Source organism: Leuresthes tenuis, unplaced genomic scaffold (assembly GCF_036924035.1).
Source record: "Leuresthes tenuis unplaced genomic scaffold, fLeuTen1.0.hap1 SCAF_6, whole genome shotgun sequence".
NCBI lineage: Eukaryota > Metazoa > Chordata > Actinopteri > Atheriniformes > Atherinopsidae > Leuresthes > Leuresthes tenuis.
Window position 1 is genome coordinate 15,278,569 of NW_027325360.1, and position 18,626 is coordinate 15,297,194.

General features: G+C 42.1%; 1 protein-coding gene across 2 annotated transcripts in view; it reads right to left on the reverse strand.

The window, feature by feature from the left end:
• ccser1 (coiled-coil serine-rich protein 1) overlaps positions 1-18,626 on the reverse strand; it is a 106,008-nt gene that overhangs the window by 76,965 nt on the left and 10,417 nt on the right. For both annotated transcript variants that reach the window (XM_072387781.1, XM_072387782.1), the window contains exons 5-6: positions 14,856-14,946; positions 12,801-12,906 (exon numbers count right to left, since the gene is read on the reverse strand). In XM_072387781.1, coding sequence (XP_072243882.1) covers positions 12,801-12,906; positions 14,856-14,946 — 197 coding nt within the window. The remainder of the gene's footprint in view (positions 1-12,800; positions 12,907-14,855; positions 14,947-18,626) is intronic.

Genomic DNA, 18,626 nt, shown 5'->3' on the forward strand with positions numbered 1-18,626 from the left:
ACCAAATGTACCAAAACACCGACTCAAACACTAGTTCTGTGAAGGAAAGAAGATCCAACTAGTTCTTGGCCGAGCCATTACAGAAGATTGGCTACTCGTACCCCGCATGTGTGTGTCTTCATGTGGGGGACATGAGAAAGCTCGTCTACATTTTGGAAACATAATGTAAGTTATGGCGTGTTAAGCTTAGTTTTGCGTTAAGGTTCTCTCCAGGAAAGGGATGTGAATCAAGGAAATGTCCCCAGAAGTAATGAAAACATGACCATGTGAGTGTGTGAGTGCGTATGTGTGTGTATACATGCATCAGCAGGTCAGAGAATATCTATTTTGACTGCAGCTACAGGGGAGTCCAGTTGTTTTCCAGTTAAGCACGAGTCTCATCCGTAGGTAATTACCCAACCCATACTATCTCTCACACACACCCACACACACACACACACACACACACAAAGGGAAGTGCACCGCACAGTGGAAGACAAGTCTGTTCAGTGATGATAGATGTTATACAGGCAGGGAGGCCGTTCCTCTACTCAGGGTCATCTGTCTTTTCACTGTCATGAGCTGGTAGCCAGACACTCTCACTCCATTTCTCTTCTCTTCAACTCTCTCCCTTTTTTTCCCCTCACACACGCACACACACACACACACACACACACACACTGAACCTATGAGCAGGTTATGCACAGTATGTGATTGCAGAAAATAGCACAGTGTGACCGTAGTCAATTAAGGGATTATACAGGTGGCCAAAGTCCTAATTTGAATTGATGGAGATGTACGACTACCCCAGCTGGTGGCCAAAACTGGTACTGCACGAGCAAGCCAAGGTGCAGAGAGATGAACAAGCAGGTTGAAGTGCAGTCACGTATGTTCAAAGAGATTTTCTCTCAATAGACTAATAAAGGACTGAAACGCATGTATGAAAAAATTCCCCAATTCTTTCCATTGTACACGCTATCCTTTGTTCTCTCCGTTCTTTCTCACTCATATCCTTCATTCTCTTCTCCTTCATTCACTTCTGTGCCATATATTTTCTCCCCTCCTCTTCCCATGTCTCCTCCTTCCTTAATATATAGGTTTTTCACCCCGTCGTTCTCTAACTTTACACTCCCCACCTGTCCAACTTATCACCCCTCTCCTCTCGGAAGCCATTTCTCAACAGCGGCATTAGAAGTGATCCATTTCACCAACCTGAAAAAGCCAATTATCTGTCTTTTTATGACTTTTCATTATTTTCACCGGTGTTTATTACCAGGCCGTTGGCTCCCAGCACTGACACATGCCTTCGCACGCGCAGGCATGCACGTGCACGTGCACGCGCAGGCAATAAACAGCACACGCAGAGCAACGCAACTTAGACACACACATACATGCATACTTTGATGCCTCGGTTTGCATAATGTTCAGTTAGCGTGTCAAGTGACGATTAATGGCTGCTTGTCAAATAAATAATGTGGGATTCGAGTACATTATCTTTAGCAGCAGTCGGAAGTGGTGGGCTGCACCCTTGTCAATCATCGGGGGGGGGGGGGGGGGAAGAAGTGCATTGTCTCAGGAATGATAATGGTAAGGGACACTTAAACACTGAAATGCATTGAGAAAGGCAGTCAGTCTCCTCTGTCGACTCCCTCCTCATTAAATTTTTACTGACAACAAGGAACATATTTATGGAGACAATTGAATTTGAGTCTATGGCTGTGTACATGTGTGAAATGCAGACATCTGCGTGTAATGCGACTGCTTGTGTGCCTGTGCGAGTGGAGTACAAACAGTATAGCACAGCTAAGAGAGAATGATCACCGTCATTTCTCACTCCTTTTTTCCACCTGACAGACACAGCGCAGTCATCTGCATTCAGCACCTGAGGCTACGGATGCTTAATGCTGCCATTAAACTCATCTCCGACATAAAGTGCATCTGTGACTAAAGAGTGAGCACAAGCCGAGCTGCAGGCGGGGAATTTGATGGCGAACTGAAATCTCCACACACAGAAAAGAAGACCATCTACAACTAATGTGGTATGGCAGGGTTAACTTTCTGATTAACCTCAGTGTCCTTACTGCTCTTCCTTGCTCTCTGCACGTTTCATTTTTTTTTTTGTGATCTGTCTGCATCTGCATTCACTTCCTTCTTCTTCTAATCTCTCTGACATAGCATCTATTACCTTCAGGGACTGTCAACGTATCCTCTCCAATGGAATCTGTGACGTTAACCTATAAAACAAGTCTGAGAACCACCACATTAGCCTATTGTGGGAAGAAACTACAGAGAGTTAACAGAGCACACTTGTGCTAATTAATATCGCAATTTCTTGTTGCTTGGAGAGATCCAACAGTGGTCCCATGTGTCACATTACACTTTCTTATTGCAGAGAACAATGCCAAGCCGCACCAATCGAAAATTTCATCCCATATTTTTAACCTGTAGGAAAGCCTTGAGGCATTATTTCAATAAACTAGAGCGTTCTCGCTTTTAAGCCTTAAAGCCTGCTGTGAGTTTGTCCACGACCAACGCTCACTGCCTCAGGGAACTTGACAGAAGTTGCTCTCCTCGGTTTATAATGTCATGCAAGAACTTTGTGATTTTCTTTATAGTTATTTAATGACGGGCATGTTTTAAGGCCGCACTGTCACTTTTCAATTTTAAATGAGACTGGAATACAAAGCTGGAGCGCCACCGGTGACAAGTGACACAAAAGCAACTACAGATTGACTTAGGACTCATTTTTCTTTCAAATTAAAGCCAGTGCATCCCAGTTAAAACTGCAGTTTCTGCAGCCAAAGGCAATAATCATTTTGAGGACGCTTTATTGTTTATCTTGCACATTAGTCGAGGATATTTCATTTCTTTGCTTTCATTCCAAAGCCCTGATGGTAAAGGACGAAAAATTCAATTATCATAAAATGATGTTGTGATAATTGTCACCCTCATTATGTTTCATTAGATAGGACTTGCATAAAAAACGCTTTATACCATAACTTTGTAAACATAAGTGTATGATAATGTGTTCTTATTCTAAGCTGAGAGTGTATCACAGGCAGCAGTACTTGGCTGTCACAGTGTGACACAGAGCTCACATTGTGAAATGTTGGTTTTTTTAAAGTAAACTGAGAGTGAAAAAAAAAAAAACAATGGCAATGTACACTTCAGTTTTAAATTCCCCGTCTCGGATATGTTTTCAGTAAGAAGATAAAAAAGGACGTGTGTTGTCTCTGTACTTTTCATCTCAGTTCCTCTTGTTACTGTCAGGCTGCCTTATTTCCTATCAGAGAGCCAAACATATTGCGAGATGAGAAATAATTCAGCTTAGCTACCCTTTTCTGTCGTGGCATAGTTTCCACCACCATTACAAAATAATAGCTATAATGATCAAAGGTTTCCGTGCTGAGTCAAAGCAAAATAACATTTTAAATTACCTCTTTTGTGACACCTCTGCATTCAGGTCAGATCTCTGCGAAATGTCTAAGTTAGTTCCTTCCATAACACGTCGATATGTTATGATTCTCTTCTTGTTTTTGAGTTGGTCGACACAAACATCTTACTTTGTTCCCAGTAAGCTGGACAAACTAATTGTGAATTACTGAGACATAATACCACAAAATAACTTTCATTTTCATGTGCTTGAAAGCATATATTTGGATGTTTGAAGTGATGGCCAACTCAAAAACTCCAACTCTACACATCACTGCTCATATGTTTGGGGACACTCATATGCCACTGAGCGTTCACTGTGTGTTGGGGGTAGGAAATTCCAAATTCTATGTACATCTCTTGATAAATACGTTTCTAGATCTCAAGAGACCCTTACTGGTTAGATAAATGTTATTTACATAAGAAATAAAGGCATTTTGCTCCAAGCCCAGCTTGCTATTTTCCCTTGTTCCTGTCAATATATTGTAGGAAAACGTCTCTAAACTTGTCAACATGTATTTTCTAATAACCAAGCCTTTGGCGAAAAGGTGCCTTTATAACCTGAAGGGGCTTTTTCTTACAGATCCTGTTTTTCAGTAATGTTGAAGCGAGCTGCTACGAAGCCCAAACCCCAACAAGCCGTAACACATCAGCAACTAATTCGAAAGGGAAGTACTTACCATCCACTGAGTGTGTTTTTGTTGTTTGAGAAAGCAGCAGACAGGAAGGGAAGCATAGAATGTTTCACTGCAGAAGGCAACATGTAAGCATTTTTGCTGTACTCTCAGCATACTCAATCAAAACATAGTCTGACGTAATCCACCACAAATAGAGAAAAGATCCCAAATTCTTGGGATGGACGATTTTTTTTTTTTTTTTAAACTTTTTGAAACCTAACTGAACCATAAGAAATGGAACGCTTTATGCAGCTATCGTATTGCTATGGAGATGGTAGTAATTCCTACTACCACAAAGTGGCAGTAATGTACAGAGGTGCCATTAAAACAACAGAAGAGTGCTTCACCACTGCTAGGTCATGACACAACGTATCAGCCACCTTAAGCTTAGATGCTCACACTGCTCCAACAACAGAGTAAAAACACAACAAATACCTCTGTGTAGAATTTCTTACACAATAATTCACTTTGAATCTCAAACCCATCTCAAAAATCCATTTGCTACTGAATGCAGCATCAGTAGGCGTGTACTGCGACCCACCATAAAAAGACCAAACTTGTGAACTTTGGTGAAGCATCCTTTCAGACCTACACTAAAGCCAAGGGTTAATCAAGCCGACATGCAACGGCAGAATCAGACCGTGACTGCGCACAAGCATGTATTTTTGACTCACCTACAACCTGCAAGCTTTGCGCTATGTTACTTAGGGGTTTCTATCTGCAGGGTAGTGCCTTCCGTCTCAAAAGAGGCAAATAGGAGCGGTGGAGGCGCTCAATCGGTTCTCCAAAACTAGCTGCTGTAAAATGCAAGGCTGAAAGGGAGCCGTTACACTGTGTCTCAGACCATTCATTAGGACTTCAGAATATCATGTCTGCTTGTGAAAGAATTCCCCAATACGTCTCTTTTAAATGAACAAAAAAAGGACAAAAGGTACCACATATTATCCTTCAACTATGCAGGATATTAAAGAGGACATAATGCTTATTTCAAGCTCGGTATTTTCATCGTACGATATTTATCTCGTGCTGCCTGTTATGTGGCCTCTCAGCTCAGCTGCTGTCTGTAATATATAGCTTCAGGCTTTTTAAAATCCATAAAAGCCCATTTTCTTCTGACTGTCAGGCTTTGTGGAAGCCTGCTGAGGGGCAGCGCCCAGTACTTGTGAGCAGAGCCGCATCTTTCTGCCAGTGTAGAGCTTCCAAAAGCCGTAAACCTACTAACTAACACAATTTCTCATCTTTGGCTGAAAATGACAACTTCTCAATTTGCTCTTCTCGAAAGATAAGGGGGCAGAATGCACTCGTACCTACTGAGAGAGGCCAAACTAGCTCCCTGTGCTTTCAGTGATGGCTATGCAGAAGCATTTGAAATATCTATTATCTTTCTTAAGTGCACTGTTGTGTACAAAGAAATCTGTGGCAACCTTTTGACGAGTGAAAAAAGACGTATGAAGCTGTTAGTGCTAGGAGCCCTTTGCAGATTGAGTTTTTGATTCAAAGGCATAATTTCTATATGCATATATATATGGTTGGGGGCCTTTGTAGATTTATTCACGTATATCTCTTAATAAATACGTTTCTAGATCTCAAGAGACCCTTACTGGTTAGATAAATGTTATTTACATAAGAAATAAAGACATTTTGCTCCAAGCCCAGCTTGCTATTTTCCCTTGTTCCTGTCAATATATTGTAGGAAAACGTCTCTAAACTTGTCAACACGTATTTTCTAATAACCAAGCCTTTGGCGAAAAGGTGCCTTTATAACCTGAAGGGGCTTTTTCTTACAGATCCTGTTTTTCAGTAATGTTGAAGCGAGCTGCTACGAAGCCCAAACCCCAACAAGCCGTAACACATCAGCAACTAATTCGAAAGGGAAGTACTTACCATTCACTGAGTGCGTTTTTGTTGTTTGAGAAAGCAGCAGACAGGAAGGGAAGAATAGAATGTTTCACTGCAGAAGGCAACATGTAAGCATTTTTGCTGTATAGTCTGATAGTCTGACGTAATCCACCACAAATAGAGAAAAGATCAAGAGACACTTAAGTTCAAGAAAGCAAAATGTCTTATGATCTGTTGCTAACAGTGACCGCCACTTCTGGAAGCGATTGTCGGGTGAAAAATTAAGAAACGGAAAGCAAAGGAATCTCTTATTTGTTGCCAATTTAATTTTCTCTCAGAGTTACAAATCGGAACCTCGAGTTCCTGCTCAGAGCAAAGCACCAAAAAAAAAAAAAAAGAGCTGAGATGAATTTATTTCCCTGTGTTGAACATTTAATACACCCACTAGGGTGAAGTGAATAAGCTGAACAACAATTCAGAAAAGACATATTCATGACGGCAGATGCACACACTGCAGAAATTTGAGCACGCTTATGATATTTGTCTTCAAATTGAAAATGTCAGTGCAGACAATGTAAGCATAGCTTTCGCTCTGAGGCATCCTGAGATGCTTAGCTACAGTACGGTGAGAATAATAAAACTATTTTCCTAGAAAGAATGCGTCGAGAACACGGATTGTTTAATATATAACGTGAAAAGTGTCCGCAGACTACTGATTAATACAGAAAAAGACCGAGCCTTGTCGGCTCTTGTTGAATAAATAAATGTTCTGCATCGTTATAAGTTCACCAACTGAGCAAAGAGAGAAGCAAATTACTCCGTGTTCTTTCCAAATTCTACCGTACATCGTGTGTGTTTACGTGTCTGAAACTCTCGCTGCGATGCATTTCATCTGTCCCCAGCTCCACCTCAAAGCTCAGCTGGAGTCATGACGCGCTCGTTTTCATACCTGTGCACGTGTGGATGTGAATAAATGTGGGCGTAGGACTTACTATGACTCACTTGTGTTGACTAAATCGAGTCAGGTGGGATGAAACAACATCACAGCGGATACTATATGGATCATTAACATTAAACTAATTTCTTCTTATGTTTATGAGTGTATGTGAGACAATTCCATATAAACTCTGATTGCAAGTATCAGTGGGCAACCACAGGTCCAACTGAGAGTATATCACTATGAGCCATATCAAACCCACCGCTCAGCGGTGTCTTAATATCCAGCTGACCGTGGTATCAAAGCTATGATATCTATTCTTTCAGTCTTCTCGTTGTTGCCATCAATGCTGCACTTAATGTCCCTGCTAATTCAGTTTCTATCGCGCCTCTTCTTTTGCATTTTCAAAGACGCGGCGCAAGCAGACGCTGGAAGAAAAAGACATTAAACCTCACCCACAGAAAAGAACTCTGGCATGCTCTTAATCAGCCTAAGTATAGTACAGCCGCACATTCATCCCCAAGGAAGAAGTGCAGATATGGGAAAAGAGAGCGTCCCGGTGGCCCACTGCACGCTGACAGACAGCAACACCTCAGAGTGTTCGCATGTCCTCTGCCTGGACGATCGGTCTCCTGCATAGTGATCAAAAAGCAGTAACAACCGAAAACGAGGAGCAAAGGAGGAAAGGAAAGAAGAGTGGGCATGGGAGCACTCAACAGGCAGACCGCCGTTACCATGGCAACAGGCAAGCCATATACCGACTGTCAAAATTTAATTTCCTCTGCGTCATTTTTATAGGGGAGACCAGGGAGGAGTCGGTGTCATAACACAACAAGCAACACAACGCAGGCATTAAAGATACATCACACAGAGAGACGCTGGTCTAATGTGCCCCGCACAAGGCACCGAGGCGCGTTCATTATGACAAGAAGCCACTGCAAAGATGCACAACAGGCTGAAGAGAGCTACACGCACAAAGCACTTAAATCTAAATGCTCCTCGTTCATCTGCCCTGTAACTGGTGGCGTCTACGTTCTGCAGACATGCGGCCGTCTTTATCTGTGATAATTTGACGGGTGCAGCGTCATTTGTGCGTTCGTTAAACCTAAATCAGAGACGCAAACTAAACCACTGACACAGCTGATTGAAGGAGGAGAAGAAAAAAAAAAAAGATCTTATTTATTCAGCTCATCCTGCTCAATGTGGCCTCTCGCTACATGTAAAAGTCAGAGCTTGTGAAAAGTTTGGTGTGGTGGGCGGCATCTGGAGCTGCAGCAATCAATGATTTTATGATTCTAAACTGTCGTTTTGTTCTATGTCGCTGATAAGTGGTTGCTGCTTTTCGGCAGCTGCACAGCATGTACAAGCTAATGGGGGACACTGTGTCTGCATGTCTGCATGGAGTTTCTTATTCATTTCAAGGTAATACAGCACACCATATTTCCTCTTTTCAAACCTGCCTCTGCAGAAAACTCCCCTTGTTGTTTTGACTTTTCTTCTTCATGCCTATCTTGTTAAAAAAGAAATGGATACGCAGCACTCGGGGGTTTACTGTTATGGCTTTTGTCACAGTTACAGATAAGTCCTAAAGAAAGGAAAGTATACACTTGTCATCAAAGTCATCCAACCATCACACATTAAAGAGAAAGCATGCATGACAGGCTGTGTGTGCGCGCATGTGTGTGTGCATACAGCAGATGTTTTGTGCAACCTGTCAGGTAGTCCTCTGCAGCTGATACTGTCTCTGGACAGGCTCGCTGACTGACAGGTGTGTACGTGCATGTGCTTGTATTGCTCTTGTTGTGGGGACATTATTCTGTTTACGCGGTCACATTGTGGCGAGTCGCTTCCATTTTGGGAACATAAAGCCTCCCCGAGGTCCCGCGAGATAAATCACTCATTGTTAATATCACCTTTTGGTTTTAGGTTGGGTCAGGTGAGTTATTGTTAGTAATATGGTTAAGTCTTGTACAAGCCGTGTAATGTCCTCTGAAGTGTAAAATCGCTGCATATATATGCATGTGTGTGTGTGTGTGTGTTTGTGTTTTCTTGTGTGTGAACAGAGGGGAGCTTGCTTTGCCTCCAGCAAATCAATGTCCCCTCGAGGGAATGTGAAACCTGAGACAAACAGCAAAGGAGACTTGGAGAAAAAGGAAGACTGTAAGAGAGATAGAGGAAGCCTTGGGCAAACACATTTTGCTTTTTCCCCTTCCAATCTTGGGTTCTCACTCACAGACTTTACACATTTTCCAGTGCAATCTGTGTGGAAATGTTTTGTTAGAGGAAATCGGATAAGACGCTGAACTAAAACCGTGGGAAATAAATTAACACCTGCCGGCAGCTACATCTTAGTCAGGGTAAGAAAGTTAGTACCTGGCCCCACTGTCCAATCTGCTCCGCTGTCTCCAAAGCCACAACAAATTGAGGCATAAGCATGTTAGCATGGCGATATTAGCAATAGTTTTCTCAACTTCGTAATTGACTTCAAACTGAGACGAAAGATGAGTCTGAAAAGTCGGTCTTTTGCTCACTGCTGTGATCTGTAGCTGTATGATCAACCCAGTCATTCGTATGTTTGATTAAACTTCTGTGCCGCTCAGCATTTAAGCTACAAAAAAATGCTGGGGTGTAGTTGCATAATGCAGCCAGTTCCGGAACACTCACATCATCCTCCCCTTTCAAGTATCCCTGAAAACCTACAAAAGATGGAAAAGAAACCCAGATACGCAAAAGTCCCTCAATAGCTCAAGTATTCAACTCCCCCTGGAGATGTATGGTTCTAAGAAGAAAACTATTCGGATTCTCATGCGATTAGATACTAATGAAGACATCAATCATGAATATTACATGAATATTACATTCTACACATTGGACTTTTAATAAAATCTGAGCGGTGGTTAGCACTGTGTTGCACATGCTTGGAGCATGCATGGCTGTTCGTCTATGTGTTGGCCCTGTGATGGACTGATGACCCGCCCAATGGCAGCTGGGATAGGCTCTAGCAGCCCAGAAATGGATTAAGAGGGTATAGATGAATGTGTGGATGGATAGAAGTCACCCCTCAGATCCACTGCAGCTTCATTTTAAAGCTAATGAGGCCTCTTAGCGGCACCGGCAGCATGATTCTGGGAATGACTCGCATCACAAACCTGACCAAAAAAAGGTCATTTCGTTCTCAATGGGTGTAACGTACTCAGCTGTAGGAAGCAGCTTGAGTCAGCCAACGAAACAACATTTGAGCGCTGCTTGAGCAGAAAAAAAAATGGGAATTTGTGGCAGAGGTAGCAAAACATATGCAAAGAACTAACATGATGCAAGTCGTGTTGCTATGACTGTCAATCTAAGCAAGATTGTATGTCAACACAGTGATGATAAAGTTGAGCTTCAAGCACAGCTCTGCTCATTCACATATTTCCTTTCTCTCATAAAGGAGTATTCTCGTTCTCTCTGATTGGACTGTAGGGGGATGAAGCCACTGCTAACATTGTGACATTTCCAGACTGGGCTGCAATGTGTCAGTCAAGACAAGCCCAGTCGAACTGAAGATAATCAGTTTCACCGGAATGACATTTTAGCCACCATCTCCAATGACAGAACAAATAATGCAAATATTTGAACGCGAGCGCGTGGGCAGAGCTGCTCTTCCCCCGCTTTCAAAGACACGTGAGACTTCAGTGTGAATGGAGTAACCGACGAAGTGCCAGACAAAATAAAAGAAGAAATAAACTTAGACGGGTTGAAAAGGTTGCATGAATCACTGACGCCGTCTGGATGCAGCAAACATCTCTCTATTCACTGAAACTTTCAGCCAGTGTTGTACACACAGCCCTTCCCAGAAAAAAAAAAAAAAAAAAGTAGGTCCAGGCCAGCTAAGTGTCTCAATGTTAAGTGGAAATCTCTCAACCTCTACTTCAAGACCACTCACAGATGTTGACTTACAGTTCCCACAAACAAAGAGGATCACAGACACCGTTTACTCACAGGCAAGCATGTTTGAACAGATACATTTCCTCTATGAGTGCCAGCAGCAGAAATAAAATAAATTCAACTAGGGAGCAGAGAGAGGAAAACTGAAAGGTGAAGTAATAATCATCTGCAGGCTTGTCAGGCAAAGCACCAGGCAACAATACTGGTGATACATCCCTTTATTACACAGCAGCTCCATAAAACTAAATAAGCCTTATTCGCAGAGCTGCTCCGTGTGTGTGTGTACGCACCTTCGTGGAGATGAGTGGGTGTGTGTGCTCGATTGTGTGTGTGTGTCCAGCAAGATGTTGCAAATAAGTGGCCAAATCACATCACATATGGAACGGTCCCTGGAAGCGGGACTCGTAAGCGCAAACAGAAACTCTGTGTGTTCTCGTTCAGCCGCCGGCTACCGGGACACACAGGAGAACAGAAAGGCTACCAGCATGTTTATTCAAAAGGACTACATTTATTTATCTCTTTCGCTTTCCTCTTTCTGTCTCATGTCGAAGGGAGAGAAAGGCATAAAACGTGTTGCATTTATGCGGAACATTCAATACCAGCAGTTCCAGGAATAAGCAATAACCTCCTGTTTGTCTCTTTTTGTCTCAATAAAATAGTTACACTGTAGCTGTAACGTACTGAAGGTATAGTGTACAGAGTATAACTGCTCTGTGTCTAAGTGTATGAAACACAGATCCTCCAGCACTCCACATGCTCCTGTGGTACAAGACAGGTCAAACAATACCAGACAAAGGTCCATTAGTCTTTTTTTTCATGCAGCTGTGGTTCCACAATCCTCCGGCTGTAACACCGCCCTGCAGACGTCAGTTTGGTCGGGGATGTCACGATCACGGAGGTTTAATTTAACAATTAATTGCCGTGCAGATATTTCAAGTGACAATTCAATTCTGTTTCTGATCATTTCTTGCCTCTGTCATTTTTTTGGATTGGCGTCAGCACCTTTGGTCGCCGCTGAAAATCTAATGAAACGGCTTCCTCCAAGTTATCGGGCTCTTCTCTTTCATTTGGCTTTAAAGAAAACTAATACTGAGGTGGGGATTTTTTTATTTATTTTTTGCTTTGCAACGAAATCCGTGGCGTTGAGTTCAGTGAATGTTGAGTAGAAGTGCTTGAGATTAGATAATTAGTACCACTGAATGATAGCAGAAGAATGAGGTGCAAATGCGGCTCACAATGGGGAAATAGGCTTGGAAAGTGTTCTTCACAGCTGATAGAAAATGACATCACTAATTGTGCCAAATGGCCATCGTCAGCTCAGATAACCAAGACAGGCCTAACTACGGCCTCTAAAGAGCCAAGAGATGAGCATCAGGTTAGTCGAGTGTTACATCAAGAGACAGAAAGAAAGTGAGACATCCTTAAAAACACCAAGGATCTTCGGCAAGTTCTCCAGCAAATCAGACCAACCCAGCTGCCAAGTGCCTTTAAAAAAAACCTATAAATTGTCTGCATTTATACAACCCTCCTCTGGCCTTGATATTAACTCAAAGTCACATTTACCTCTCATATACACACACACACACACACACACACACTTGCACATCTAGGTTCAGTATCTTCCCCAAGGACACCTCTACATGTGGACCACAGGAGCCAGAGATGTAACCAGCGACCTTCCGAGAAGTGGACTCCACTCCCCAAGCCAACAGCTACCCTCGTGAGCGAGTGTATTTCGGGCAACTGGTGCAGTTTTAAGGCTGGTGACCACACAGTAGAGCATGGAGAGAAAATTACATTCATAGGATTATTTTCTCTATCAAAAGGTAGACTTACCTTTAGGGCTTTTTAAAGATATTGTAAATTCAAGACACACACGAAAACAAAAACTTGCTGTCATTTGCTTTTTCTGTGTATATGGTTGCTGGGACTCTTTTTTTTTTTTCTTCCACTCCCTATGGAGAATACGACAACATGCACTGTGTATTCTTGCAATTGCACACATTTACCTTTGATTGTTTTCTTTTCCCACAGTGCGATCGCCCGATGGCTCCATGGGGGAGGGCAGCAGGTTGAGGCAGGAGGTCAGGGACTGGCTGGAGTCTTCTCTGGACACTGTGGACATATTCAAACACACCTATAATCACTGCATTAAGCTGTTACTGCTCATGGAAATCGATTCTTCCGCCTCTCGAGGTAAAAAAAAAACGGCTCTTGACTCATTTTAGCCAACGAAATTCACAACTTTCTACTTAAAAGTGTTGTTGTTTAAGAAGCCGGCCGACGTGGCAGTGTGTTCGCGTGTGAAGTAAGACAGGCGGCAAAACTTTCCGAAATGTGGTCTTTTTCCTCCTGTCCGTGTGCGGTTTCATTCCTGCAGCTGAACACCGCTGGCTGTAAATTGCTGTGAAACAGCTTTCTTTTTAATAAAGGCTTCAACGGGCCACACGAGAGAGATAAAAACGTGAAGTGCCAGTGAGAGTGTGTAGGTGTGTGTGTGTGTGTGTGTGGTCGCAGGTGTATTATTTCTAGTCGTGCGTGTCTGGGTGTGTGTATAAATATATCTTCATATTAACCTGTGCACATAACTGAAACTGCAGTGTGTATACTGCTGAAAGTTTGTGAGCGTGTGTGTTTTTAAATGACTCACTTTGATTATGTCGAAGAACCTTACTCTTTTATTGCAAGCGCAGTCTTAGTCCCTTGACTTTATGAGTACAATTCATCAAGCCTTTAATTTCATGCTACAGTCTGCAAACCATTAGGTCTAATGACTAAGCATCCACGCTTGTGTGCTAGTATGTATTAATGACGGTGCCTCCTTTAGCTCCGCATCAACCAGTGTCTGTAGAGATGCTATCGTGTGTGTGTGTGTGTGTGTGTGTGTGTGTGTGTACTTTGTGCCAGTGTGTGAACAGTCGGTTCAAACCCAAACCTCTCCGACAAAACTCTTTAAACCCCGTAAGCTCGTGACATTTTTCTTATTAAAGCTGAAAACCTTTTGTAGTCTTTACTCCACACTTTTGCTGAGCATTTTAAGGTTATTTGTCGGAAAACTCGACTATTATGCCAGGCGGTTAAAAATAGCTTAGAGACAGAATATTCCAGCCTCGTATTGAGATGCGAGCGCCTTTGTTGAATTTACCATCAATCACCCGGTTTCTGAGTGTCTCAAAACACAGAAAATGCAGAGGGATCGTGGTTCAAGCTTAACTCTGACTAAACACCACACACACACACACACACTGCCGTTAAAAGATGAAAGCAGTATTTGCAGGTTGAGATAATTAGAAACTTAATCAATACTGACAGTATTTACAATGGCTTGCTAAATGGCCCATTTACTACAATACTTTTTTGTAAATAACCGTCAAAAAAAAAGTCAGTCATTTAACCTCAACACATCGACTCGACTGACAGATAAGTAAATGTCTTTAAAATGACACGAATGTGCAAGAAATCAACTCGTGACCGTGTTAAGTATTATATAACGAGGTTACAGTCTGATGTGGGGAGCTTACAGGAGCTCACTGGACTCAGTATAATGGAATATTAATGCGTTGTATGAACAGAGGCTGAAGTTACTGCTTGGCACGCCGTGCTGCTCCGTGGTGGGGCTTGAGCAATAACTCTCCTCTGACAGTCACTTTTCAACCACGAGGCATGTCGGTGTGACTGAAATGCCAAAACAACAAAGGAGATAAATCGCTGCAAATGAGGCAGCTGAATCAAAGCTATGGCACACGTCGAAAGACGCAGGGGCAGAACAGGTTTCTTGTTTTAAATTGATGGAATAGATGGGGCTTTGTGTGGAAACAGAGAGAAGGGGGGGGGGGTGGCGAGGAGAATGACAGCAAACAGGTAAAAGGTGGAAATCTGTAACACGTGAGACAATAAGAGCAGATGTTTACTTGAAGTCGATTGATACGATAATTTCCTGGACTGAAAGCTTTAATAATTAAAAGGTTAAAAAGAGTAGCGGCTATTGTGAATTAGAACTGCTAGCGGCCTTTAAATCTGCATTTGACCTGAATGCGGCAACGTCACTGAGCAACAAAAGTTACCGTGTCGATGTCGCTGATCATCTGAGAGGTCCAGGTCGAGCATAAGATCGTCCTCGTCCAATTCTGAGGAACCGAGGTTGTTTAGTACATCCTGAAGAAGGAAAAAAAAACCACACAAACATTTGAAACTGCAAAAATAACTACAACAACACAATTAATGTAGGCCTTCTATATTTCATAAAAGAAACATTTATTCAACATGAGCAGGAAAAAGAGAGGAATCTAAGATAAAGTGTCCGATAGGAAAGCATTATATCAAATTATCAAGGGATTTTTATCAAATCAATTCATTTATTGGCACATTTATTCAAAAAAAGACATAAGGTTACAAATATGAGCTATATTAATGAGGGACATCGTTTATTAGGGTATGGGCTATGGGTTTTTTCTTTTACTTCCCCTGCAATCAATTAGATACTTTGTCTCTTCTGACTAAATCCCAACTCATGAAAACATATTGCTGCCGAATGGTTTGAGAAAGCCTTTATTGTGCCAAATGTAGCTGTACTTTTGTGTGACATCTGTCAACTTTCCCCATGCCTGACAAGCAAAGAACTAGCTGCTGATCGAACCAGAAAAGCTTGGCCAGTTGGCAGCATTTAATGCGCGTGGCAAAGCGACGGAGCCCATTACTCAGTCATGCAATTTTCTAAACGCCATGATCAACAATAAGCATTTGTCTCCTGGCTTCTGCAAGCTTTGAATACCGTATATCAAAACTAGTTTCAGCACCAACAACCTCCAAGTGGATATCATTTGCCATTTTTGATGCTGATAAGCCAACTCAAACATAGGGGTGACTTCCAGTGTCTCACTCAGAAGTTATAACAATTCTAAAAATGAAAAAATACCTAATAACATTCCTCCTCCCTGACTGGCCCCGTATTATGAACAGGATGCCTGCTGGCAGTTTAAATATCCTTTAAACCTTTGTCTTAAATGAAGAATAACCACAGGACTGTTGTGAGTCGTCCTACATCACCCGATGCCAAACACTGACGACCTTTCAGTAAATGCTCTCATGTTCTTGGTGTTACCTCGAGGTTATAATGACGCAGGGAGACGATAGGTGTATTCCAAAGGTTAATAGTGCCATCTAATGGCCATAGAAGGTCATGCAGGAAAGAAGTTTGAGGACTGAAAAGTTGCAAATAAATCAACGGAAATACATGTTTTCACACGCTTAACACACATGTATTTAAGTGATGTGGAGCTTTGTCAGTTGCCATCTTCTAAAAACATATTCGCAGCGTCGGTAAATGGCACGAGGGCCAAAATAATGTAAAATCTGATTCTTATTAAGGGCTCATAACATGTGGGTGGAAGACAAACCAATAAAAGTATGTTCCATCTATCTACTGTGGCATTTTGGTTTCAGACTTCCTCAGTTTATTACCTCAAATAAACTTTTAGGGAATATTTAAAAAAAATGTCAAAGATTGTAATAGCTCACCAGAGCTGTTCAGAACACTTCCCATTGGCTGGGAGATTCTGCCTGAGCGTCCGTGATGCACAAAAAGCAAGACTTTGTGGCATATCTGCAGATGGATCAGAAAATCCAATAACCAACTCTGCTCGGCTCTCATCACTGTTGTTTGGACATAAACACCCTCCCGGTCATTCTCCGTATCGATCTCCTCCCATCTGAGAGCAAGAGCTTCGATGCACTGTGACATTCCTGGCTATTCGACCACACCTCCAAATTTCCTGCCAGCTAAATCCTTGTTTTCAGAGGCAAGACCCAAGCACAACTAACGTGACTGAGTGTGAACAAATAACATTAGAATGCTGTTTTTATCCCTACTGGAAGCTCAATATCAGACAATAACAGAATGCTCTTTTTGTGTAACGCACCTCAACACAGGACTTCATTTCAGATATCTCAGCTAATAGCTAAAAGGGAATGGAAATGAAGACCCATACTGTTCAGACTTCATTTGAAGCTAAATTACCCATTTTGACATGCCCCTCTAACCATAGAAATGTGTTAAAATGATCTCACAGACTCACAATGTCATCTTTTTTACCTCGCATATGTGATTTGAGTGAATTCTCGAGTTAATAGAGATCATATCAGATTCAGGCCTCATTAAAACCTGCCTATATCTCTTAGCTGCCAAGCAAAATGACATTAAAAACAGCGATATGAGGGAGCAAATGATTCTCTCCATCCATTAAAAGCCACTGGTTTCTGTCAACACTCTGTTTGAATCACATGTTCAGTGAATGGAAATGACGTGCTTTCAGAGCTTTAGGGTGGCAAATGCATTAAGACCAAGGAGGAACACTTTGGCTTTGCAGCCAGGTATTAGAGCCTCTAGCGATGGGGAATATACAGACTAACAAATGACTTTCATTCTATCTGAGTAGGTGCACTTCAGAGCCAGTTGTGTTTACAATGTGCCTGAGGAAATGGAGGATTGAATGGCCAGTCAAATTGTAAATCCATTTTTTGAATAAAACCAACATGACAAAGAATAAATAAAAAAATCGACCCGCTCCATCTGCAGTTTAGCACCTGACATTTGTGGTTTTCAAACAGTTATTCCCGTCAATACGGACGGATCAGACATCACGGCAAATTTCAAAAGGGGGGGGGACGGACCACAAACAAACACGCAGAAAAAGTACAAACCTGCCTCGTTTTCAACAAGCAATGCCATCCTAAGAGACCAGGCGCAAATGCTGTTCCACATCTGATCCAGATGTCAGGCTCATAACTTTAAGGTACATATTTTCACGTGTTTTTGTTGTGCACGGTGAACAAATTCATTAGAAGATGTTGAGAATAAAGCTGTAGGAGCACAAAGTGTGACCAGTGTCAGAAATGACAGGGATGTGCAGCATATATCTACATGATGTAACCAAATTCTACAATATGCAGCCGCCGTCAGGACGCCAAGAGGACATTTTTATAGATTAAAATAAGTCAAAAACAAAAAAACTATTCCTTCTTCATAGGAACTCCTGGCTTTACTGAGTATGTTTGCTCCTCAGTGTTTGAGCCATGGTTAAAAATAAAGAAAAAGTGTCCGTGTCTAACGTGACCAGTAGAACAATTTGAATATGCCACGATCAGGCCTTCTTAAGAGAGGGGACGTGACGGACCTCGAATCCAAAAATCACTGTTAACATCCTTGTTTTTACAGTATCACTGCACAGCTAACAACAGCAGAGCAGAAAAGGCCTTTGGATTAAGTAATGACTACATCACCTGCTTACAATTGAATCTGAATGCGCCTCACATTATCCTTTTAACAGCAAAATAGTCGTACGACTGCTATCTAATTCACAGCATTTTGGCTCATTTAACCACCGACGCCATTCACTATAAAGCGGTTGTGTATTGTTTTTTTTTTCCACTAACCACTGTTTGCAGACTACTTTATTGTTTTCCCCAATCATCTGGTTGCAAATATTAAAAACTATCTTAGAGGGGAAGAGTGTCCTTATCCGTTGTGCGATTAGCACAAGTGTCAGTATAATTATCCTTTTTGAGGCTGCAATTAGACTACAGTATGAAAACTCTGGCATTACAACACTGTCTCGCGAGCGTGCTGCGAGGGAGCCGCTGAAAAGCACTGATAAAACAGTCAAAGCAAACGCTGGACGTCACTCAAACAGCTAACAAGTGCGCGCGTTCAAAGTTGCGCCGCACGTCTCTGCGATAAGAGCGAATTTCTCGATAATGCCTTACGCAATTATTTTACTTTTGAGTGTAATCGCTGTCAACCCGACACAGTAACATCGCAGCTGTCCCTGGGAGACTTG